General features: G+C 36.5%; 1 protein-coding gene and 1 long non-coding RNA gene across 2 annotated transcripts in view; both read right to left on the bottom strand.

Moving 5' to 3' along the window:
* Window positions 1–551: 551 nt before the first annotated feature.
* LOC109075228 (NACHT, LRR and PYD domains-containing protein 3-like) overlaps window positions 552–25,473 on the bottom strand; it is a 388,647-nt gene continuing 363,725 nt past the window's right edge. Inside the window, 11 exon segments of the mRNA XM_042771796.1 lie at window positions 552–1,666; window positions 1,991–2,169; window positions 4,573–4,743; window positions 7,418–7,591; window positions 8,447–8,620; window positions 9,335–10,884; window positions 10,886–10,918; window positions 10,920–11,142; window positions 11,250–11,363; window positions 11,662–11,775; window positions 12,135–12,194. Of these exon segments, the coding sequence (XP_042627730.1) occupies window positions 1,665–1,666; window positions 1,991–2,169; window positions 4,573–4,743; window positions 7,418–7,591; window positions 8,447–8,620; window positions 9,335–10,884; window positions 10,886–10,918; window positions 10,920–11,142; window positions 11,250–11,363; window positions 11,662–11,775; window positions 12,135–12,194 (2,794 nt within the window). The 3' untranslated portion in view covers window positions 552–1,664.
* On the bottom strand, window positions 17,023–17,501 carry LOC122134447. The gene is made up of 2 exons (XR_006161851.1): window positions 17,445–17,501; window positions 17,023–17,130 (listed from the first exon to the last, which is right to left on the bottom strand). It is a non-coding gene; the product is annotated as an uncharacterized LOC122134447 (long non-coding RNA).

Here is a 25,473-nt window from a genome sequence, read left to right as displayed (position 1 = left end):
TTTATTATCTGTGTTTTTGTTCTGTCACTGTCATTCTGTTACACTGTGGAAGCTTCTGTCATGAAAACAAATTCCTCGTATGTGTAAACATACCTTACAGTAAAGCTCAATCTGATTCTGATTCATTGTTCAGGGCAGCTGTCATACATGTACCTGCTGTCTCAGTGCTGCTGTATGCTCGAGAACTTCTGTCTTTCCCCTTCTTTCTACCCATTCTGGTTTATAGAGGAGCACCTGAATGGGGTTTAAACAGTAACAGCATATACAGCACATAATAATACAATATAATACTTTTATCTAAATCCCGATAATTAAATAATTTATAGAGAAGTGAACTACATCAAAACAACAGTGTATAGCATGATCACCAACTGCTCGGAGCCTTTCCGGGTGAAGCTCGTTACCTTCAGTCTGACTAAAGCATATTTAAATTAAGATATGACAGGACACATATTTCTTGTCTTTCCTATCTAAACAGGAGACTGCACATCTAAGTATTTTTATTGTAAATCTGTATTCAGTAATATTACCTAATTACTACAACACACAAATTCGTCATTGTTCAATTTTGGTTTATTTGTTAGATGTTTTTACACTGTTTTAACTTCATACAAATATAAATTTTCAGTCATTCAACACCTCGTAATCAAGCCATCCAATCTTTAAAAAAAGTTTTTTTATTCTAAATATGATAGAGCAGTTATTCCAAATAGGTATGTGGAGTGAATGTTAACTACACAGTAACTTGAAGTATAGAATGATTCCATGAAAACCAGATTATTCAAGTGCATAAAGAAATCACACTGCAAAAGAAAATACATTTTACCTACATTATTAAAATTCTATTGCAAACACAAAACCAAAATCTGCCATCAATTACTAACTTTATTTTCTTGTCAGAAAAGGGAAGGATCATGTAGAATAGATACATCGAGACAATGACTCCAGTTTAGTAAGCAGTATTCAACCCAAAAGGTATAAGGAAATATTTCAGTAATCTGTCCACTTTAAAAGATCATTTAAATAGATTGGCTTACATAAAATAGGTAAACAATAAAATGTTATCCAGAAGTTTATATTATAGGTAAAAAGAGTAACATTTAAAATATTTATTTCTCTTCAGTAGTCAGGCTCCCTAATGTAAAACTTGTCATATTATACTAAATTACTCTGAATGTTAATATGTAAAAAGAAAGTTATTCATCAATTAATCTCATTCTCACATGCTTGTAGTGTATATGTTTGTATGTTACTGAGTGTTATTGAGTGTAGTGTACGTTGTAACCAATACAGCAAATTCAAAACAACCCCAAATAATACAGTAAATTCAGGTCCTCTGATGCCAAACTTACACTGCAAAGGTGGCACAGAAGCAATGGCATTTATGGGCCTTTACACAGACTGTTTAATGCTGCTCATAGGTGGTATAAATGCATTTACACAGATACAAATATTAGTCTGGCTTTTATGCTGCATTACATTGAATTTTGAGCAGCCTTGGCTGTGTGCAGATGCCTTAACAGATAATTGTGGAAATTTGATGAATAAAGTTTGGAACAAGTGTTTACAGCATCTGTACACATCGACTGTGTGTCTCTGTAGTGGTTCTTTATTCACCATCAGCTGATCCTGAGGAAACTGGACTGACATCTAAATTCTGAGAGTCCTACAATTAAACACACAGACAGTCACATATGAGAATGTTTTGGAGATATTCTGACCCCAGTCATCTAACCATCACTATTTGGCCCTTGTCAAAGTCACTTCTATCTTATTGTTTGGCCATTTTTCCTGATTCCAAATATGTAATTGATGAAGTGACTACTTTCTTGCTGACTAATATCCCACCCCTTGACAGGTGGCATTGTAACGGTATAATCAGTGTTATTCACTTGACCCATCAGTGGTTTTAATGTTTTTGCTGATCAGTGTATGAGCCCTGTTCCTAAATTTGGGGCAATTTAAAAGCTTCAAATAAAAATATACTTACAATAGAAAAACACTTTCAGTTCATAATGTTGATCATCCTTTAGATCAGAGAGCACCTTCACACCAGAACCTCGTATATTATTCCCCGACAGACCCAGCTGTCTCAGGTGTTCAGGGTTTGATCTCAGAGCTGAAGCCAGAGCAGTACAACCTTCATCTGTGATTCCACAATCGCACAACCTGGAGAGAACAGTGACACAAAGTGAACTGTCATTCAAGTGGCATTCCAGTGTAGTTTGTTATTGACTCTGGTCTCAGAGTAGGAGAGGAGATATAATGACAAGCAATGCCACATACTGCTGCTGACAGAATGAGATTTATGCATGTTTATGCTGTAATGATGATTGTGGCAACTCTGTCTGATATATATTGGCGCATGTGCACATGTGATCAGATATAGCCTATAGTGTGTGTTGGCAGCTTTGCTGCTGTTAAATAAAAGTGTTTAAATAAAAGTTCCTTTTCAATGCATGTCAAGTTTATTCATTAAAAGGTAGAACCATGAGCAAAACATGGTGTCAGAAGCATTGTTGGGCAGTTTTGCAATTTGATTACTTTTTTAGTAATTGAGTAATTTAACGCGTTATAATTTTCAAAATAGTAATTAGAGTATAGTTACAAGCCTAGGTCTCTATATGTTACTGCCGCATTACATTGCTGACAGAATGCAGTGTTTTATAATCTAGAGATAAAAGGATGTAGCAGACACACTGTCGAGTCAAGTGCCAGTGGATTAGAGACCTGCTCCCGCAAGACCAGATGCAACAGAGCATGGTGCGCGGTGCGGGATGAGATGAGCGAGCGCTGGTGCGAGCGGGAAGACACATATCTAAACATAAAATATCTAAAACAAGTAAACTGTTATACATATATTGCACAAAAGAAACAAAAACTAATATAAAATATAAACGATTAACAGATGCAAGCTTATGCAGAGTTTCTATTTAGGCTATAACACGTGTTTGTAGTGCTGAGCAATGCAGTGCTGAAATTTGCGTGCTCATGAATCCTCTCATTATAACACAAATTGTAAACATTATGAAAGATTCATTATGCATATATTTATTGTGTTATAACAGAGACTTGTGAGATTGCAATGAACTGAGATGTCTATTAGAGATTATAAATGCAGTGCTCTTTGCTGGCATTCTGCCAAACCATGCACGCAGCAGCCTATGCTTGCTTCAGTTTAACAAAAAAACAGTATTCTGTTAATGTTGATGCTTTAATAACAAATATTTATCGGGTGTGTGTATGATGAGATTTCATAAATTTCACGGAGAAAAAAGTAACTTAACTAATAATGTAACAAATTACTAATTACTTTTGAAATAAAGTAATCAGAGCAGTAACGTGATTACTTTTAAAAGGAGTAATCAGTAATTTGATTACATTTTCAGAGTAACTTGCCCAACACTGGTCGGAAGTGGTGGATCTAAAGGAAAGTGTGGATGATAGGAAAAGAGTAGAGAATAAAAGTTTGCAGATTACATGCACACCTGTGACCAGAAAACACTGAGGAGATGGAAGGAGATGGAGATTTGATGGAGATCTTGAGTCAGAGAAAGTGAAAGCATCATTATTTCTTCATGTGGTTGGTGATAAATCATTGAAAGTATATAATAATTTTACTTTTGAAGAAGAGTTTGCGCTTGTAGCCAATAATTGTTTAGTTTGAAAAAATTTGCATACCGAAGAGAAATGTTATCTATGAGAAGCCCTGATTTTTCATGTGCATGCTGTTTGAAACCGTCATGTGCTTCAGGACTGAACAGACACACAAAGTTGAATGTGAGATGCTGTTTCATAATGATATAAGGATGGATCTGTCAGGAGAAACAGTCACTTACCTCTAATAAACACCTACAGGAGGACATTTGCTTCATATTCCTCAATGCATAACATTTATTAACTTTTGTGATCAAACACATATTTTAGTTGTGTTTAATCTCATCTGGCAGTTTATAAAATAAAAATGTGATGAAATAATAAAAGTTTTAATGTACAATGTAAGAACTATTGTCTAAATGTGCACTGTTTTTCCTCCGAATTACCTCCAGCTTTATGGTATTTTATTTTCTTAAACGATATGTGATGACGGCTGAACTCTAAACCTCTGAGTTAGTCGTCATCTGCAGTAAGTCACATACTGTAGGCTCTGGATCACTCTTTTACACAATAATGATATCTGAACATTCATGTTAAATCTCCAGAACTAAGAATTGGCTTTTTGTTCAAATTATTGGTTCACAATAGCAGCAAAGACTTCCAGCAATCTAATGTATTTCACAGTTTCACCTCAATTCATGTCATGCTTAATGAGAACAATATATTTATGAGAACACAATGAGCTCATGGGATTTCAGAACAAGTAGAACATTTAAACAAAATTAAAATGAACCTTTTAAGGAGAGGAGTAAGTTGAGAAGTATTAATTAAACTACCAGTAAAAGTTTGGTGGGTTAAAAACAGGAGCAGAATGTGAGCAGATATGATGGAGATAAAATTAACATCATCTTTAGTCAACATTTGCTCTGAGATTTATTTTACAAGCTGGTTTTAGTCTTAGAAATGTAATCTTACCACAGTATCTCTAGTTTACAGCGAAGATCCTCCAATACAGAAGAAAGCAGATTCACTGAGTCTCCTAGCTCATTCACAGACAGATCCAGATGTCTCAGGTGTCCAGGGTTTGATTTCAGAGCCGAAGTCAAAGCAACACAACCTTCATATGTGATGCCACAATCTCTCAACCTGCAGAGAACAATGACACACTCTTCACTCTCTCAGATCAGAAAAGTTTAGCAGTAAATCCATTATTAAAGAGAAAGTACACACTTAAAACACAAATCAACATGTTTGATTGACTGATCACTGGACTGACATCTAAAATGCCACAGAGCACAAAACATGATCATAAAACATCTGAATTTAACATTTTAATACAACATTTTGTGCTAACATGCATGGAGTTGATATTGATTGTGGTTTGTGTGTGTGCTTGAATACATGATGTATTAGGACACAAATGTGTATTTACTATGGCTCCCCAATTAATGGAATTTCTAATCGTGATTACAATTACAGATGCCACAATTACGTAATCATTCAAAAGGTGCAAAAAAAATAAAAAATAAAAATAAATAAATTTACATTATTCTGCTTGATTAATTGTGTTTTTCCCCCCTACAGGTTACCTTGTTTTTCCCCCCCATTGTTTAAATTTTAGTTTTATAACATTATAATACCATACATATTTTTATTTCTTTATTAAATGAATCCAAACCAATGTATAGTTGACATTTGAGGCTTAATGCTATAAAAAAAGCAATTAAAGTGTTTGTGTATTGTGATAATTGTAATTAATAATCACAAGTACAATTTCAAGGGAATAATTGGCAATTATGATTTTTGTCGTAATCGTGCAGCCCTATACACATATCTCTAAACTCAAAATTGGGCACAACACCTGTCTTGCCAATCTCAATAAAGTCGAAATACTTCGAGAATAAAGTCGAATTATTACGAGAATAAAGTCGTAATATTTCGACAATAAAGTCAAAATGTTTTGAGAATTTAAATCATAGAAATTAAAGTTATAATATTTTGAGAGTAGGCCTTTATTGTGCATGCAAATGTCCCGAATTGAGAGCACCGGGAGAAGTTGAAGGCCACCGGAATTGATTTGAATATTGTTCAGCTTAATATCAAGAATATGATATTCATTAACAGACTGAACAGGAAACACTTTTTATCTTAACATCAGCTCACACACCCAATCGACATTCCTTCGGGTGTGCTGTAGCTCTCTTATTTAACGCGTTTTTAATACACTAAAAATATATGTGGGATTATTAGCAGATATCATACCATGTGTCATAGCTGGGGGGGACAGTATGCTTGGAAATAATATTTCATATCTTCCATTGCATTCGTTATTTGTAGTGCGCCAACCACCCAATAGCAATAAGTTTTGTGCTTTTGATAGACCTACTTTTAATGTCTTAGCTTTCAAAATCAGTTTTATAGTGAAACACAAATTATGTGTCTTGCAATAATGTGTTTTCAAGCTCTTTAATGATCAGATCACTGTATTTATGTGAAACAATTCATTAAATTAAACAGTTTTCTTTGTGAAAATTCAAAATATGTAAAAATTTATTCTCGTAATATTTCGACTTTAATCTCGTAATATTTTGACTTTATTCTCGTAATATTTCGACTTTATTCTCGTAATATTTCGACTTTAATCTCGTAATATTTCGACTTTATTCTCGTAATATTTCGACTTTATTCTCAAAATAATTCGACTTTATTCTCATAGTATTATGACTTTTTTCTCGAAACATTTTAACTTTATTCTCATAACATTTCAACTTTTTTTTCTAAATGTTTTGTGTTTTTTATTCTCAAAGTATTACGTCTTTATTCTCAAAGTATTATGACTTTATTCTCTAGTATTACGACGACTCTCATAATATTTTGACTTTAATCTCGTATTATTTCAACTTTATTTTCGTAATTTCGACTTTATTCTTGAAATATTCTGACTTTAATCTCGTAATTTTAGATTTTTTTTTTAACACGGCACTAAAATATCATCGTATCTGTGTGTGTGCAAAAAACTTCATTAACATCATATGTGAACCTCAAGGAACATGTTAAAATAATTATATTTTAGCCATTTCACATTAAAAAAAAAACATGGACAGTGGTTAAATTTTCAACCAATTTATGATTAAGACTGGGAAATTACTCCAAATTACTCCACTTCAAATTTTCATTGACAATGTAATTTGAACCTGTTTTAGCAAGACAAATGCAACCAATAACAACACGTTAAGGCAACAATGTCTCACACTGCTATAAAAATAAACAGGAATTTTCTGACTTTTGAGTGATTATTTAATGTTTTGTACACATTGTAATATTAATTATAATTAAAATGCATTTTGGCTTATTGACCACAATACTGCTGTTATTAATTGTTAAGAGGGTCACTTTTGATTCATTTTTAAAAAGAGCAGGGACTCGAGGACCCAAATCCCCTTTGAACACCCCTGCCATATCAATTAACTTAAAATAATGATTTGGTGGGGTTGGGATGAGGATAACCAAATCAGGGTGGTGGGTAGCTGATTTATTTTTAACAGCAGATTTTGGTGATGTAAGAGTTGATCTGCACATCTACAAGAATGAATCGATATTTTAATTTCTGACTGTGCTGAGCTCAAGTCTGTTTAAATTCAAGACACTGAAATGTTGATTGTGTGTGATTGTGATTGAGTGTGAATTGTGCATTTCAGTCCTGAAGTTTTATGTTACTGAGGAGCAGTTCATGTGTTCAATCATTTACATCTCAATCAGCTGAACACTTCAAATACACTTCACATTGTGTTTCATGTGTCAGAGTCATCTATGGTCTTACCTCAGTTTCTCCAGTTTACAATGAGGATTCTTCAGTAAATCAGAGAGCAGATTCACTTTCCAATCTACCATTTTATTTGATGACAGATTCAGTTCTCTCAGGTGTTCAGGGTTTGATCTCAGAGCTGAAGCCAGAGCAGCACAACCTTCATCTGTGATTCCACAATCACTCAACCTGTAGAGAACAATGACACACTCTCTTCACTCTCTCAGTTCAGATCAGATCACTTTAGCAGTGAATCCATTATTAAAGAGAAAGTACAAATTGACATGTTTGATGGATCTTTGCACAGCATGACTGTCAAGACTTTGTAAACAAACAAGTGTATTCCATGACAAAGATTGTTTCAATAATGTTAGCCCACTCACATACAATTCTATTAGCTGGAATCTTATCACATCTGGTTATGAAACAGTGTCAGTCCTGCAGTATCATGTTACTGAGAAGCAGCTCATGTGTTCAATCATTTACAGCTCAAATTAAACTCCATGGTAAACAAAGTATCTTAGCATATCTGTTGCTCGGGTGGGTCTGGCAGTGTGCTCACATACTGTCACTAAACGAGCTGGTAAAAGTGAATGTTAATTATTTGTTTACCTGTTGCTTTTAAAGGAACATGTAGTCTTTGTTGCAGCAATGAATTACAGTTACACTATGTTGTTATCTGAAATTTTTGCTAGGTTCACTAGCTAGCTTCAGTACATCAATTTCTTTGTTCAAAACAACTTACTAGACTTGCTGCTGTGTTAAATTTTGGAAAACCTTGCCAGGTATGTGGTAACCATTTTAGGCTATACAAAACTTTTGGCTTCCAACGCCCATGACCCATGACAAATATACTTTATATTGTGTTTTATGTGTGAGAGTCATATGATCTGACTCTCAAACCATTTGGCAGTTGTGGCCTAATGGTTAGAGAGTCAGACGTGAAGGTCGCAGGATCGATCTTCCAATCTTCCACCTTCAATACCCACGGTATTGGCATAGAGTATGGGTTACCATACTTGGCCTACAGGTCTCATCACTCACTCTAGTTTTTCCAGTTTACAATGAGGATCTTCAAATAAATCACAGAGCCGTGTCACACCAGAACTTTCTAGCTTATTTCCAGACAGATCCAGTTCTCTCAGGTGTGAGGGGTTTGATTTCAGAGCTGAAGCCAGAGCAGCACAACCTTCACCTGTGACACCACAATCTTTTAAACTGTAAAAAGATGACAACCATACTTGTTAAACACTATGAACTGAAAAAAGCAATCGAACAACTGTAATAAACATTCATTTTAAACATGGTCAAATACACACATATTTGTATAGCTATCTTTTTGTGTGGTTGCTTTATGTTTGTTTTTTTTTTTTTATACAGATCTAACAATATTTTCTATACACTAAAACTAAACCTACCCCTAACCTTACCCCTCACAGAAACAAAAACCATTTTCCGTTCCCCACAAGGTCAAAAATGTAAGGTTTTACTATCATTGTGGGGACATTTGGACCCCACAATGGAGGATAAACCTGTACACACAAAACTTTAGGACCGAATTTAATCAGCATTTACAAATTTACAATTCAATCTATTATTGTACTCATCTGTAAAATGGCAATGAAGAAAATATAAAATCAATCAACTATCCTAGCTATATAGTTTTAAATAGTTGTCCTCAAAAAAATGTGTTTTGTGTTTCAAGTATGTTGCCATATTGCTCCATTTATTGAAAAATCATGTTTTTAATGTGAAATATGATCTATATTATGTACTTATTATTCACTTGGTTGGTCTCAATTTCTGCTTGGTCCATTATGCCTGTTGTTTAAAAAAGACTTCTTTATGTGAAAAAAAAATTATAATAATACCTGGTAAGCCAGATTTATTTATAGGACTTCTCTGACTTTACAATTTGATTATCTTACTTACTGAACTGATCTGGATTCTTTAACCACCGGCAGAAGCATCTGAAGAACTTTCACATTTTCAGCTTTGCTTCTTTTAACAAATTTATCAAGATGAAACTCATCCATCTTCTTCTCTGATGTCAGCAACACAAAAGCTACAGCTGACCACTGAGATGAAGAGAGTTTGGCTTCAGTTATTCTTCCAGATTTTAGATACCGTTGTATTTCCTCAACTACTGAATGATCACCCAGTTCATTCAGACAGTGGAACAGATTGATGGATTTCTCTGGAGAGGGTATGTTCCTGATCTTCTTCTTGATGTACTCAATTGTTTCCTCATTGCTGTCAGATCTGATTTTTGTCTGTTTCATTAGTCTTCGCAGAAGACTCTGATTAGTCTTCACTGACAGACCCAGAAGAAACCGCAGGAAAAGATCCAGATGACCAGTTTTACTTTTTAGAGCCTCATCCACAGCTCTCTGATGCAGAGCAGAAAATGAAACATGTTTTGTTGAACTTAGTTGAAACCAGTCCCTAACTTTAGACCACAAACTCTGTTTGGTGATTTGGTCAAACACATTTCTGTTGTGGTTTGTACAGGAGAGGTGCACATACAGAGCCGCTAGATGTTCCTGAAGGCTCAGATGAACAAAGCAGAAGACTTTCCCCTGATACAAGCCCAATTCCTCTCTGAAGATCTGAGTGCACAATCCTGAGTACACTGATGCTTCTGTCACATCAATGCCACACTCTCTCAGGTCTTCCTCATAGAAGATCACATTGCCTTTCACAAGCTGCTGAAAAGCCAGTTTTCCCAGTTTGAGGATCATGTATTCATCTGTCACGTTCTTCTCATAGTCCTTCTCATGTTTGATGTTGGTCTGAAGAATCAGGAAGTGTGTGTACATCTGAGTGAGAGTCTTGGGAATCTCTCCACTCTCTGCTCGACTCAACATCTTCTCCAGAACAGCGGCTGAGATCCAGCAGAACACTGGGATGTGGCACATGATGAAGAGGCTCCTTGAGGACTTCAGGTGTGAGATGATTGTATTGGCCAGACTCTGATCACTGATTCTCTTCCTGAAGTATTCCTCCTTCTGTGGCTCACTGAAGCCTCGTACCTCTGTCACTCGATGGACACACTCAGAGGGGACGAGATCAGCTGCTGCTGGTCTGGAGGTGATCCAGATGAGAGCAGAGGGAAGCAGATTCCCCACAATGAGGTTTGTCAGCAGCACGTTCACTGAGACTGATTCACTTACATCACACAACCTCACATCGCTCTGAAAATCCAGAGACAGACGACACTCGTCCAGACCATCAAAGATGAACAACACTTTATATTCATCACTGAAAATGTCTATTTCTTTTGTTTCAGGGAAAAAGACCTGAAGAAGATCTGGAAGACTGAGTGTTTTGTCCTTCATCAGATTGATCTCTCTGAAAGGAAGTGGAAATATGAGCTGGACGTCCTGATTCTCTTTCCCTTCAGCCCAGTCCAGGATGAACTTCTGCACAGAGACTGTTTTTCCAATTCCAGCGACTCCCTTTGTCAGCACAGTTCTGATGGGGTTTGTCTTGTCTAGGTAAAGGTCTAAAGATGTCACTGCATTTTGATCGGTGTGTCCTCTGTTGCTGCTCTCCTGGATTGTGTCTCAATCTGTCTCACCTCGTGCTCGTTACTGATCTCTCCACTCTCACTCTCTGTGATGTAGAGCTCTGTGTAGATCTCTTTCAGGGATGTTGGGTTTCCCTGCATCGCTGTTCCCTCATACAGACACTCAAACTTCTTCATCAGATTTGATCTAAACGTGTTGAGGAGTTCATGGCTGTAAAATTAAAATACCACGTTATTACATAAGTTAATGAGAACTAGTTTTCTTTTTTTTGTATTCTGTATCATCATCAAATCATATCTTTTACAGAAATGTTATACCTGAGATCAGTCTGTGTATCTCCACTCTTAGGATGTAGTGGATGACTCGCAGACCCTTCACTCCTCATAGACACACAGCTGGGCTCTGGTTCTGATTTCTTATGATGAAATGAACTTAAAAAAAAACAGATTACAGTGAATGTTTTAAATTACTGTATTCAAATAAATATATATATATATATATTTATTTGTACAAACATTTTAAAGAGCACTTTATGATCTTTATTTGTGTAGATAAAAAAACTGTAAACTGAACTAAATGCTTTCACAAATTTGTCTCTGTGTTAGCACCACTATATATATTATCAAATGAAATAATATAATTTATCATTATTAGAATACTATTCTGATAATCCAAATATATTTTATAATGTTACTGATTATTCTTCATATTGTGATAGAAATATTATACCCAAGATCAGTCTGTGTATCTCTGCTCTTAAAATTTATTGCCAAAACCAAAGACTCGTCACTCTTCATAGACACACAGCTGGGTTCTGGTTCTGGACTCTTCTGATGAACTGAACTATAACAGAGAGAGATTTAAGAAAATCCTTTGAATTACTGTATTCAGGAAATTACATATTCATTTACCCTTTGATGAATTTATCTTTATGAAACACTTTAAATTGATATTTATTTTTATTTTAACTATTTAAAAAGTGTTTTCAAAGATGTGCCTTTGTGAGAAACATTATATACATTTTAATCAGTTACATATTCATTTAAAACTATAAATGTGTACAAAAACAATTTCTCATATCTTGTATAAAAGAGTACTGATACTACTCTGATAAAATAAAGTGTTGTGCTATAATCAAATTTGTATAGTATCATTATGTATCATAATTATATAATATATTTTACAGAAATGTTACAGGCTACCTGAGATCAGACTGTGTGTCTCCACTTTTAAACTCTATTGGCAAATCCAAAGACTTGTGACTACTCAGAGAGAGAGAGAGAGAGAGAGAGAGAGAGAGAGAGAGAGAGAGAGAGAGAGAGAGAGAGAGAGAGAGAGAGAGAGAGAGAGAGAGATAGAGAGAGAGAGAGAGAGAGAGAGAGCTTGTGAGGAGAGAGAGAGAGAGAGAGAGAGAGAGAGAGAGAGAGAGAGAGAGAGAGAGAGAGAGAGAGAGAGAGAGAGAGAGAGAGAGATTAGTCAATAGTTTCAATTACTGTATTGAAAATACTGTACTACTTCTGATCACTTCTGGTGGAGTAAACTATAACAGAAAAAAGATAATACTTTATGACGACCATCATTTTACGTAAGGTCCTAAAAGCCTTTATCATCAAACACCATCTTGCCATCTTCAGTCATTTAAAAGCGATTAAATATTGTTTAATGATTGTTTTTTTTTTTTGGAGTGTTTTATTCATCTCTGGATGTTTGTGTGTCATCCATGATGAAACAGAATCTGAGCTTCACCACTGACTCTGGATAGAAATGACAAACAAACACAATAATTCAGCTGAAAAGATCCTGAGAGTCGAAGAAACAGAATTATCACATCTCAAGATCCTAAAATCCTGTTTTTCTCGTTCCCAGAAGTCACCAGTACAGTGTCTAGTTTTGTTTTCTCACCTTGATCAATTTTTAATTAGCCTACATATCGACATGCTCCGCCTTTTCTATAAGTATACAGGTAAATTCACGGTTCCTATTAAAAACTCTGATAATACGCATTGTAAAGAAACGGTTCTAATTGTTTAAAAGGCGAAAAATCAACACATAGGCCTACTTTCACTTTCTATTTGAAACGGAAAAAAAAAAAACAGCTGTGTTCTGTGCTAGACTAACTGGAACTTGTATAGGCTACTGTTGTTGTTCTCTTGTTGGTCTGATTGCTTCTATTGTTCTCATTTGTAAGTCGCTTTGGATAAAAGCGTCTGCTAAATGATTAAATGTAAATGTAAATGAATGCCGATCTAGAGAGACGGAGAAACAGGATCATGAGACAAAAAAAATAATCATAATAAAAAATTTTAAAAAACCCTCATGAGATGCGCATTCACTCGAATTTAAATAATGTCTGTTTTTTGTCAGCACAAATCCTAAACTTAACCGCAGGCAACCCGAAACACATCCCGAATACGCCCTTCAGGGAAAATATATGAATGCGGAAGTTACCTGTAAAGCGTCAGGAGATCTGCGCACTCACCTTGATCAAAATATAATTACACAGAGATTCACACAAATCCTCCAACTTTCCTGTCAAGTAGCCACTGGTAAATTCATTAGCTATAAAGCACCCCACAAAAAACTTTAGTACTAATCCGTATTAAATCGATACATACATGGCGAAACACCTGAGCATTTACTTTCAATTTCTGTTTGTGTCTCGAGCGATAAACAAGTGACGTCTCGTGTCTTCCCTGACTGTTTAGCAAGGCAAACTTCAACTAATGATGGGACACTAGAGGGCGTTGAAGCTTCGTCCAGCTTTTTAAATGCGTCCTACACAATTTTACTTATTAAATAAAGTCAAGAAACTTTAGTTTATAAAATCTTGGGACATTTCAAAGCTATTTAATTCATTAGTTTTTTTGTTTGTTTGTCCTTAATCAAGCCCTAAGACAATCTCGGCTTCTGTGGTCGTTCCATCAAGTGTTCTGCTTTGTGACCGACTTTTTATTTTCTTTCCCAAAATTCACCTTTGCTTCATTGATACAATAACAATACTGATGTTATTTCACCAAATCTCACTTTTCATTGCTTAAAATGATTACATCTGAGTTTATCTTTTTAAACGCATCTTGTTTTCACTGGTTTAAGTAGGCTATCGTTATTAATTAGACTAAATAGGCCTACTTTAGATGATTAAAAGATGACTGAAAGCTTTTCAGTGATCTTCAGTAGCCTAAATGAAAGAATAAAATACACAAATCTAAGAGCAATATACTTTTGCTACTCTCCAAAATAAATGAACATCTCTACAAATCTTGTGATGTTTCAAAGCAACTTTATTTGAAGATATTTAAACAACTTTTGAACAGTAACATAACATTTGAATCATTAGAATCTCATATATTTGAATGACAGCGCAGATGACCGAGAGCTGATGTATGTGCTTGTTTAAGTGGCCTTTTTGTGTGAATCTCCTTCCACACTGGGGGCAGCTGAACGGTTTTTCATCATTATGAATCCTGAGGTGCTGCTTCAAATGACTAGCTGCTATAAAGCTCTTGCCACACTTAAAACACATGTGATCCCGCACAGCATCATGGATCTTCTGGTGCTGTTTCAAGGAGTCCCGCCGTGGAAAACTCTTTCCACACAAAGAGCATTTATGGGGCTTCTCTTTCATATGAAGTGTCAGGTGTTTTTTTAGATTTGCTGATGAGGTAAAGTTCTTCCCACACTGATCACACTTAAATGTTTTCTCTCCAGAGTGATGCAGCAGATGATAAGTGAGTCCTGATGACTGTATGAAGCTCTTCCCACACTGATGGCACGTGTGTGGCTTCTCTCCAGTGTGAATTCTTTCATGTGTCACAAGGTGGCCTTTTACTTTGAAACTCAGTCCACATTGAGAGCAGGTGAACGGTCTTTCAGTAGTGTGAGTTTTCTGATGCTTTCGCAGATACTCAGGTGTAATGAATGTCTTTCCGTAAAATATAGCAATGAAAAAATTAAGATACATATGTTCTTTACTTAAATAGGCTCTGGGATCATATAGACTCCAAACATATCATAATGGTTAATATAAAGTGTGGAATTAAGAAAGGGTGACTGTCTCATCACTGTTTTCTGATGTTGGCCTCAGAAATGCCATTAAGAGGAATGTGTCAACAATTATTAGTAATTAACTGCAAACTAAAGTATAACGAGACTAGATTATTTTTCTTCTCATCTTGGCTAAGTAGCAGTGGGCGTGCAGGCTGAAGCACGCTGGAATGGCACTCAAAGAACCCAAAAAGTAATGGCAAAAAGCATGGCTAAAAGCACAAAAGCAAAAGCGATGACTAAAAGCAAAATTTGATGGTGCCCTGAGTATTTAAACCGGGCTTTTGGACACATCCCAACTGGTGTTTTGACCAATTATACGCTTGGGGTGTTGCTATATATATATATCATAAATAAACCCATATGCGTTATTTTTTTCCATTATTAATCGCACCAATTAAAATGTTAAATAGACAATAAGTAGACATAATTACTTTTGTTGTTGAATATGAATAATTGTTTAGAGATTATCAGTTTATTTGAAGTGTCAGTTTTTACATTATGATTAATCAAACCTGAACACACACACATAGTGAAAGAGAAAAGCCGTATCTGTGTAGGCTATATTACGAAAGGAATGATAAAACGACGTGCTACGGTAGGTTAGATTTTTCGCTTATGTTTTTGACAGGACACACCGCAGCATATGAGTTAATGTTATACCTTTGTGGATGTGTTCTAAGATATGATGCTGTCATTCCAGTATCTTCAATTGCATCTAGAAGATCTTCATGAGGTTCCTGATTCTGACACGGTAATATAACACACCAGTGTTGCCAGATTGGATGAACAATTTCCAGCCCAAAAGCTCACCAAAACCCACCCACTCCAAAAAAATAAAAAATAAATAAAAATAACTCCTACAACTCCAAACATTAACTGTCAAAATAATGTGATAGAATGGTATTGCCATGTCAATCAAGGTGTTAAGGCCCATTTTTAACTCCTTAAAACAAAATAATGATGACAAAATAATATGAAAATAAATACATTTCACAGGAAAACTGATAAAATCAGAGCAAATACATTGAAAGAGAATTACCAAATATGACTAAAATATGCAGACACTGTCAAAATGGCAATCAAGAAATTCACCAATATCCTCGAAAAAACACGTGCATCATTTTCAATGTCAGCAGTCAGAATAAGCCTATTTAAATTCAAAAAGTGCCCAATATAAGTGATCGGAATAAACAAAGTAATTAACAGGTATTTCACACTCCTTCATGCACACACCATAACAGTCAAAATTGTCATTCATTGATGCATATAGAATAATAAAAATAAACAATAACAGTAATGCGCTTACCTTCGTGTCGAACTTTAACTTCAGACAGAACTAGAGGAAGTCTTTCGGGAAGCCATATTCAGTTTGGATTTTGATTAAATTATTCAACTGTGCTCTGATTTAAGAGTTACAATGATATTAGAGCCTTCATATCATCTCTCTCCACAGGTGTTATTCACGTTGTGAGAGTTGAGTCTTCACTCTTTAGCGTAACTTATATTCAGGCATTGTGATCACTTGAGTACACAGCCAATATATCTGATCCCTTATCGCGCTAAAAACCCGTCACTTATGAATCATCACTTCTGACTGCTGATCTGATCACTTGAGTACCCAGCCAATATATCTGATCCCTTATCGCGCTAAAAACCCATCACTTTGTATTTGCGGCTAAAAGTGCGGCAGGCAACATCAACATCAGCCGATTCTGCTGTGTGTGTCAAATACTATGATAAGAGTCCCATCTACATGGTTATTTATTCATGATATGAGTAAAGGATAAAAGACTCGAGTTGTTTTTAAAATATTTATTTATTATTAAAATATTGAGTGTTACAGCTACATTGTAATCAATATCTACTGAATCTAAAACAACTCCAACTCGCTAATGTTGCTTTTCAGCCTTTAAAATATTTATTTATTATTAAAATTTTGATTGTTTAATGTTGCTTTTCAGCCCTGATTTTCATGGGCCCTTTTTTATAAAATAAGTCTTAAATGATAAAGTGAGTTCATGGTAATGTTAATAAATATTTGTCTGTGTCTTCAGTCTCTGTTGATTGTGTGACTGTGGCGTCTCTAGCGGTTCTTTATTCACCATTAGCTGATCCTGAGGAAACTGGACTGACATCTAAATACTGAGAGTCCTACAATAAAACACATGAGTATGAGACATTACTGCTGTCACATCATATCAGATATTAGCATATTCATATTACAGATATGAATGAAAAAACGCTTACAGATTAAGAGAGTCCTACAATAAAACACATGAGTACCGCGGAGACACACTGCCAGAGACAGATATGAATGAAAAAACGCTTACAGATTAATAATCACATGATCAACAACTTTCTCTTTATCACTCACGGAGACACTGTAAGAGATTTATTGAAAAAGAGCTGAGGCCTGTTACTAAACTTGGGCCAAATTAAAAGCTTTAAATAAAAAGTATACTCACATAATTGCAGTGTCAGTAGTTTGTTATGTGGATCATCCTTCAGATCAGAAGAGAAACGGTACTTCAGATTGTCCTAGTTTTATTCGCCAGTCAGATCCATATCTCTCAGGGTGTGAGGGGTTTTGATCGCAAGCTGGAAGCCAGAGCGCACCCTTCATCTTGACGCCACAATAACACAACCTGCAGAGAAACAATGACCACTTTGCCATTGGTGTTCATTGTCTGTAGTTTCGATTATTCACTCTGGTCTCAGAGCCAGAGAGGAGAGATTATGAAAAGCCTTGCCAACATACTCCTACGAAGGTGTGAGATGAGATTTATGCATTTTGATGCTCAGTGTGCTTTCTGAATTTGGTGCTCATGGTGGGTGCGGTCATGACTCGCGTGACAGACAAGAAAATGAGGAAGGGGTGGATGTGTCATGTGCGTCAGGACTGAACAGACACAAAAAGATGAAGGTGAGATAGTGACTGGAGAAACAGTCACTTGCACGTCATGTGCGTTACAGATCTGGTGATGGTAGAGTGACGGTGGTGCTGTATGGGAAACTCTGTCTCGGGCGTTCTGGAGGCAGCGTGCGCTTAAGACTTTGGCTGCGCACTGCTGGTCTAGCCTGATACTTCCGCTTTTTTAATGCTATTTGAGAAAGAACAACATTCGGGACAGCTGTTTGTCAATTTTGTTGTGATTTCAAATATAATTATCTGTAACTTGCGCACAGCCTTGGGATTTGATATTTCCCCAGTCAAAGAGATAGGCCCCTGCACTGCATAGTATCTACCACTTGCATAAAGAATTTTTTGGGCCCATTCCTCCTATCCATTATCTAGATGACCCTTCCTATGTAGAGTTGACAACTGTGATGACAATCCTATCAGACTCACTAGACCCGTATATTTAAAAAGTAGGTGAAATATTTAAGTTCGCATCATAGAATCTAAAAATATGGCAGAGTTTAACACCGTCTTGTTATTGGCGACATTTCCATATCTCGAAACCTGTAACTCTAGATGAACAAAATATTTGTGATTCTGATCTTAGTATCTGGCACGCAAGATTATTTATATAACAGACACTCTAAACTACGACTGTTAATCTGAACCCGATGCATGCACCATAAATTGCTAGTGGCTTGGAGAGATGCCCCCCCCCCCCCCCTCTTCTCCAGCTTCTCCATTCTACAGTGAGGATCCTCCAGTGTAGGAAGAAAACTTGATGGACGTTATACTTGGAAGTTTGATTCCGATGCAGATTGAGCGTGTCCAGGTGTGATGGGTGGGACCTCCAGCTGATTGTAAAGCAAAATGTGGTTTGTACCTCAAAATGAGTACACCTTTACACTCAACCTTCAGACGAACATGGCACTTAGTAGCCGTTTATCTAATTGGCTTGATCCGATCAGTTTTAGCAGTGAATCCTGTTGTGCATTGGCTTAGCATATAACACGAAACAGTTTCAATAATCAACTAACTGATAACTGGGGTGATTCTGGAGATCTAATTGTCAAGAGCAACAAACATTTGCATTGCACATTTCACATATATTTGGGAAAGTCATTCTTATTTGTGGGATTTGTTGAATTTTGTAAATCGTATTATGCTTATTAGTGGATCAGATTCGTGATGAATTTGGAATAATGCATCCAGCATTCACCCCACAGTTCGACTGCTTGAAGCTCATAGTCCAGGCTATTGAAATTGTTTGAATGTACAATGTTCCAAGTATCTCTTCAGTGTGACTCTCATTCCCTGCTGTATTGTTGTTACTGAAGAGCAGCTCATGTGTATTACTATCATTTACAGCGCAATCAGCTGAACTCACAATAGCAGAAAGAGTCTGAACACTTGGTTTATGATTTACATTTTAAATTTTCATGTGTGGAGTCCATACATCCCTAACAAATGACTTTCAAAATAGTTATGTAGTTTTTGTCTACAGAAAGTTGTTTGAAAAGATGTTTTGTCAGCCGAACCACTGTACAAACCACTGATCCCTATACTGCCTTGTTTTCATTTGTGTCAAAAAAGAAATATGCCTGCCACACCTGCATAAAACATATTTCCATATGTAAATTTAACATAGTAAAATGCTATCGCATTAATCAGTATATAAATAAAAGAAAAATAATTTAATTTTTCCAAAATGTTATCATGGACTCTAGGTTCTTAGCTCAAGTGTTTAAGTGTTCAATCATTTCCAGCTCAATCAGCGGAACTCACAGCAGCAGAAAGTTTTTCAGTATATAACGATACGCCTTTTACTTGTGTTTCATTATTATAGAGTCGATGATCTTCCACACCAGTATCTCTCCAGTTTACAGTGATGATCCTTCAGACAGCAGAGAGCAGATTCACGACTAGAATGTTCCTATTTTATTCCCATACAGATTCAGTCTCTCAGTGTGAGGGTTTGATTTCAGAGCTGAGCTCAGAGAAAGCGCACCCTTCATCCTAGTGACCCACAATTACTCAACCTGTAGAGAACAATGACCACGGTCCGTCAATTTGTCATTTAGATCCAGCATCAGTCTAGCGCATTAAATCTGAAAGTTTTGATGGAACTTCAGGCATCAGTTTACCAGATACATAGCACCAAACAATAAGTTAATAAATGTAATTATCACTATTTTGATGACCTAAATCTGAGGACAACGAGGTGTCCTACATAGAGGATATTTCTGGTACCACAGATCCGGTATTTACAATATACTATGCAATTCAGTACGCAGAGAGCAGATTACAATTAATTACAGTTTATATTCCCCATAAGCTGAGTTTTATAATGTTATTAATTTATCTGTACTAAGGTATGTGTGTGCATGTGTGTGTACTGGCTTGACCTACATTTCACACTAAAGGTGTTATTATGTTTTGGTGTTTATTTACCCCAACATTTTGAAGGCATCCCAGCTGTCCCTAATCCCATAGTCGGTGTGTATTATGTTTCACATCTTTACCCCAACATTTTGAAGGCATCCCAGCTGTCCTTTTCTGTGAAAGAGGTTATGTAATTTTCATTGGGGTTATCGTGTTTAGATAGAATATCATCATTAACTCAGTATTTGAAAACCATTATGATCTGTAGGAGAGTCCAGTGCAGTGATTACTGCACCAACATGTATGTGTGTGTACGTCTGTGTTTACACAATAAAAACAAAATTTAAAAATGGTCACTGACGAAAGATTAACGTGATCAACAGTACCACAGTATCTACACTAGAAGCGAGTGACGCGATGTGGTGAAGGAAAGAAAGAAGAACTTATTATAATTGGTGTTGTTTACACTCTATTTAATAGTTTTAGATGAATGGATTCAGAGAATTGCTGACAGTAAATTGATGACCTGTTATACTTATGCTGTTCTACTTATGACATACTTCAGGCACCCACACTACTTTTTATACAAAGGACAAATCCATTTGTAATGGTTGCTTTGTCATGTTTGGCGTGGAAAGCTGTTGTGGATGTTTTTGAGGAGTGTCACGAGTGTCTAGTTTAGTGACTGTGTTAAGGTTGAGTCTGTTTTTTTTTTCATTTGTAATCCTATTATGGTTTGGTTTATGTGGAGTGATGTGTTTATGTTCTGACTGGGTTAAAGTCAAGTCTGTTTATAGTCAAGAAATCCTACCACAGTTTCTCTAGGGAGTGAAGAGTCTTCAGACCAGCAGAGAGCAGCTTCACACCAGTGTCTTTTAGGTTGTTATTAGAAGCAGCAACAACCTTCATCTGTGATGCCAAAACACCTCGAACCTGCAGAAGAAGGATGATCTTCTCTGTTCTGACTGTGTTGTTTTGATCTGAGCTGGTTAGCTTGCAGCTCACAGTTTGTACAGTCATTAATGCATCTAAACAAACAAGAAACACAATTCAGTGATATAATGATGACATCATTAGGCTGAGGTCAAACTGAATGTTCATGCCACATTTATGAACAGATCCAGATCTCTCGGTGTGATGCGAACTGACCTCAATGGTTTCAGAGCTTTACTAACCTTTTCATGCTTTACAGCCAAAACAGATTTCACCTGCAGGAGTGAAATCATTAACACACTATCAAATACCTAATTAAAAACTCAATATACTGAATTACGTATAAAACCCATGCAAATAATTAATGACTTGACATGATCCAATAGTAAAATGTAGATCAGCATGTGCAAGGAAACTGAGAGCCAAATTCATTAGGGGTGTAAAGTGTAACGCGATCAAAGGAATGATTATATGTTTCATTAGGAATGTTCATTACAAAAATGATGAAATCAAGGTGCTACTTTATTTTGAATTCCCATCAAATCCTTCCATTTGTACCTATATAAACCTGCATGTTGACTCTAAAACCTGCAGAGAAATCATGTGCTCTATGTATCCAGCTCGTGGTAATTGCCCCCTTCGCTAAATTGTCAAAATAAAGCTCCACGTAGATGTTGTGTTTCACTGCTTTTACAACACTTTAGGGGTTTTTGTTATACATGATGTAACAGGTAGTTAAACATGCATACACAATGAAGAATCAAAACAAATCAAAAGGGACACATAGGTTCTCTGAAATCCTTGATTCTGATTGGTTCATTCTTGACAGGCCGATTGTCTGATACTTCCAAATAATGAGTTGCATATTGCATGTAATTATTTATTAATGGTGAAAAGGCATGTAATAAGTCATATGACTGTACATTATCCTTTATAAGAACTACCGTTGCCTATTTAAATTGCTGTCTTCCAAAGTGGAATTTTAAGTTTGCTCCCATATTTTAGGAGAAATTTGATCTACTATCAGCTGTTTCTCCACTTGTTTGGTTAGTCCTATTTCTTCTTGGTCTATTATGCCAGTTATTCACAATTAAAATATTTAAAATTATATTTGCAAAAACAGTGTTTACTATGCCCTGTTAAAACCAGAAGAATTGATTCATAATGCAACTTCCTCTGTAACTTTTTTTTACAGTGCTCACTGTATAGAAATACATCAAAATACTGACGCACGGTAACTCCTACCCAACACTGCAGCATTGAATATTCAAGGAACATTGATCTTTGATTTTTCTTAATGTTTGAATGGATTGGTTCTCAGTGATACTTACTGAACGGATCTGGATTCTTTAATCACATGCAGCAGCTTCCTGAAACACTTCCAGTTTTTTCTCTGTTTCATTGTTTCCTTCAACAGAACTTTTTAATTATCAAACTCCTCCAGCTTCTTCTCTGATGAAGAACACAACCCAACACAACAGCTACAGCAGACCACGGAGATGAAAGAGAGTTGTGGCTTCCCTTAATCATTCCAGATTTCAGGTACTGTTTGTATTTCCTCCACTTAGTGAAGGGGTCACCCATTTCATTCATACAGTGGAACAGATTGCTGAATTCTCTGGAGAGTCCAATGGTCCGGATATTTATGCTTTTTGTAGGTAATTATTGTTTTTTTATGATGACTGCTTTTCTTGTGTACACAGCTGTTTTTTATTGTCTTGTGCCGAGCTTGCTTCTCGTCTTTGTCATTAGTCCCTTGTAGGAGATTTTGATGAGACTCCACTGACCGACCCAGAATGAACCGTCAGTGAACAGGTCTCAGGTTTCATTTTTTAGTCTGTAGAGACGCATCCCACATCATCTTTCGTGCAGCTCAGATAATGAAATTAGTCTGAACCCATTCAAACTTTAGATAGTGGGGCTTTGTTTTGGTGCTTGTATCAACACCTTTGGGTGTTGTTTTTTAGCAGGAAGGTTGCACGGTATAGATCAGCTATATGTGTCCTGGACAGCGCAGATGAACAAAGCAGAAGACTTTCCCTTGATACAAGCCAAACTCTCTCTGACGATCTGTATAGCACAATCCTGATTAAACTAATGCTTCTGTTACATCAATGTCCCACTTCGTCTCAGATCTGCCTCATAGAAGATCACATTTTGTTTTTTTTTGTTTTTTTTTTTTGCCTTTCACAGGCTGGCTGAAAAGCTACTTTCCCCAGTTTTGAGGTCGGTCTTCATCCACCAAGTTCTTCTCAGAGGCCTTCTCACTTTTGATGTGGTCTGAACGATCAGGAGTGTTGTACATCTTAGTGAGAGGCTTGGGAACTCTCTCCCTCTCTGCTCGCTCACATCTTCGCAGAACAGTGGCTGGAGATCCAGCAGAACCACTGGGATGGCACATAGATGTAGAGGCTCTTGACGACTTCAGGTGTCGAAGATATTCTATGGCCAGACTCTGGATCACTGATTCGCTTTAACTCTTCAGTATTCCTCCTTCTGGCTGGAGTCAGTGAAGCCTCGTGCAATCTGTCACTTCCGATGGACCACACTCAGAGGTGACCCGAGATCAGCTGCTAGCTGTTCTGGAGTGTGATCCAGATGAGCTCAGAGGGAAGCAGATTTCCCTCCCAATGAGGTTTCAGCCACAGCACGTTCTCTGAGGCTGATTCACTAACAGCCCCAACCTCACATCGCTCTGAAAATCCATAGACAACGACACCTCATTAGCTCTGAAAATCCAGAGACAGACGACACTCATCAGACCATCAAAGATGAATAACACTTTATTCATTCATCACTGGATATGCGACCACTGAAAGATGTGTTTCAGGGAAAAGACATAGAAGAGATCTGAAGACTGAGTGTTTTGTCCTTCATCAGATTTGATCTCTCTGAAAGGAAGTGGAAAATATGAGCTGGGCATCCACAGATTCTCTTTCCCTTCAGCCCAGTCCAGGATGAAATTCTGCACAGAGACTGTTTTTCCAATGTCCAGCGACTCGCTTTGTCAGCACAGTTCTGATGGGTTTGTCTTGTCCAGGTAAAGGCTCTAAAGAGTGTCACTGCATTTTGATCTCTGTGTCCCCTCTGCGCCCCTTGCTGCTCCTCCTGGATTGTGTCTCAAGCTGTCGCACCTCGTGCTCATTACTGATCTCTCCACTCTCTCACTTCCTCTGTGATGTAGAGGCTCTGTGTAGACCTCATTCAGGAAGGTCAGGTTTTCCCTGCGTCAGTGCTCCCTCATAAATACACTCAAGCTTCTTTACCAGATTTGCAGTCTAAGTATGTTGAGGACTTCACTGGCTGTGACAATTAAAATACCCCATTTATTAGACATGATTTTTAACATCACACTGTCTCCTTTTAATTCTGTATCATATGTTCAAGTCTTATCTTCATATCTTCAAGTCTCTTTTACAGAAATGTTAGACCTGAGATCAGTCCGTGCTTCACCACTCTTAAAATGTATTGGATGATCTATACACCCTTCATTCCTCATAGACACACAGCTGGGCTCTGATTCTGAACTCTTCTGATGAAGTGAACTATAACAAAGAGAGATTAAAGATAATGCTTTGAATTACTGTATTTAAAAAATGATCACATTTACTTATTCCTAAAATACACTTTAAAAAGCACTTTGACAATTTTTATTTGCACTATTGTTATGGCCCACTCATTTAAAGCCACAACATAGAACAGGGACCAGACACCGATATCTAATGAATGCAAGTTGTTTTATTAAACAAATACAACAATAACCAATAAATATTATTGAACACAAGTCTGGGGATAATAAAGGAAAACTAAAAAAATAACAAATATAAGAACTACAGCAAAAACGTTAAGCTACATGATAAAAGAAATGCATAAAAAGTACAAATGAGAAAGAAGTTACATCCTGATCAAGAGCCACTCCTGAGTGAAACTATAGTTCCAACCCCAAAAGAAACTCAGAGCACTTATATACTCTAATTATTAATCAACATGGGGAACGAATCAGAGATTCCCACACTCTGCCCCAACAGGTACATGAAAGGCTCAGGGTCGTAACAACTGAATTGATACAAAAACTTAAAAAAAAAAAAAAAAAACCTCTCATAGTGTCACAATTCACTCAGGGAGCAAGGAACGAGGAAACGAGGAGTTCTTCAAAACCACAATCTTTAATAATCCAATCACACAGGAACGTAGGAGACACAGGAACATATGGAAAGACGTTCAGAACCGACAAACACAAACTGAAAGGACTGTTTAATATATAAATATATACACAAAAC

Source organism: Cyprinus carpio, chromosome A15 (genome assembly GCF_018340385.1).
Source record: "Cyprinus carpio isolate SPL01 chromosome A15, ASM1834038v1, whole genome shotgun sequence".
Lineage (NCBI taxonomy): Eukaryota > Metazoa > Chordata > Actinopteri > Cypriniformes > Cyprinidae > Cyprinus > Cyprinus carpio.
This window is presented reverse-complemented; position numbering and strand designations above follow the sequence as displayed.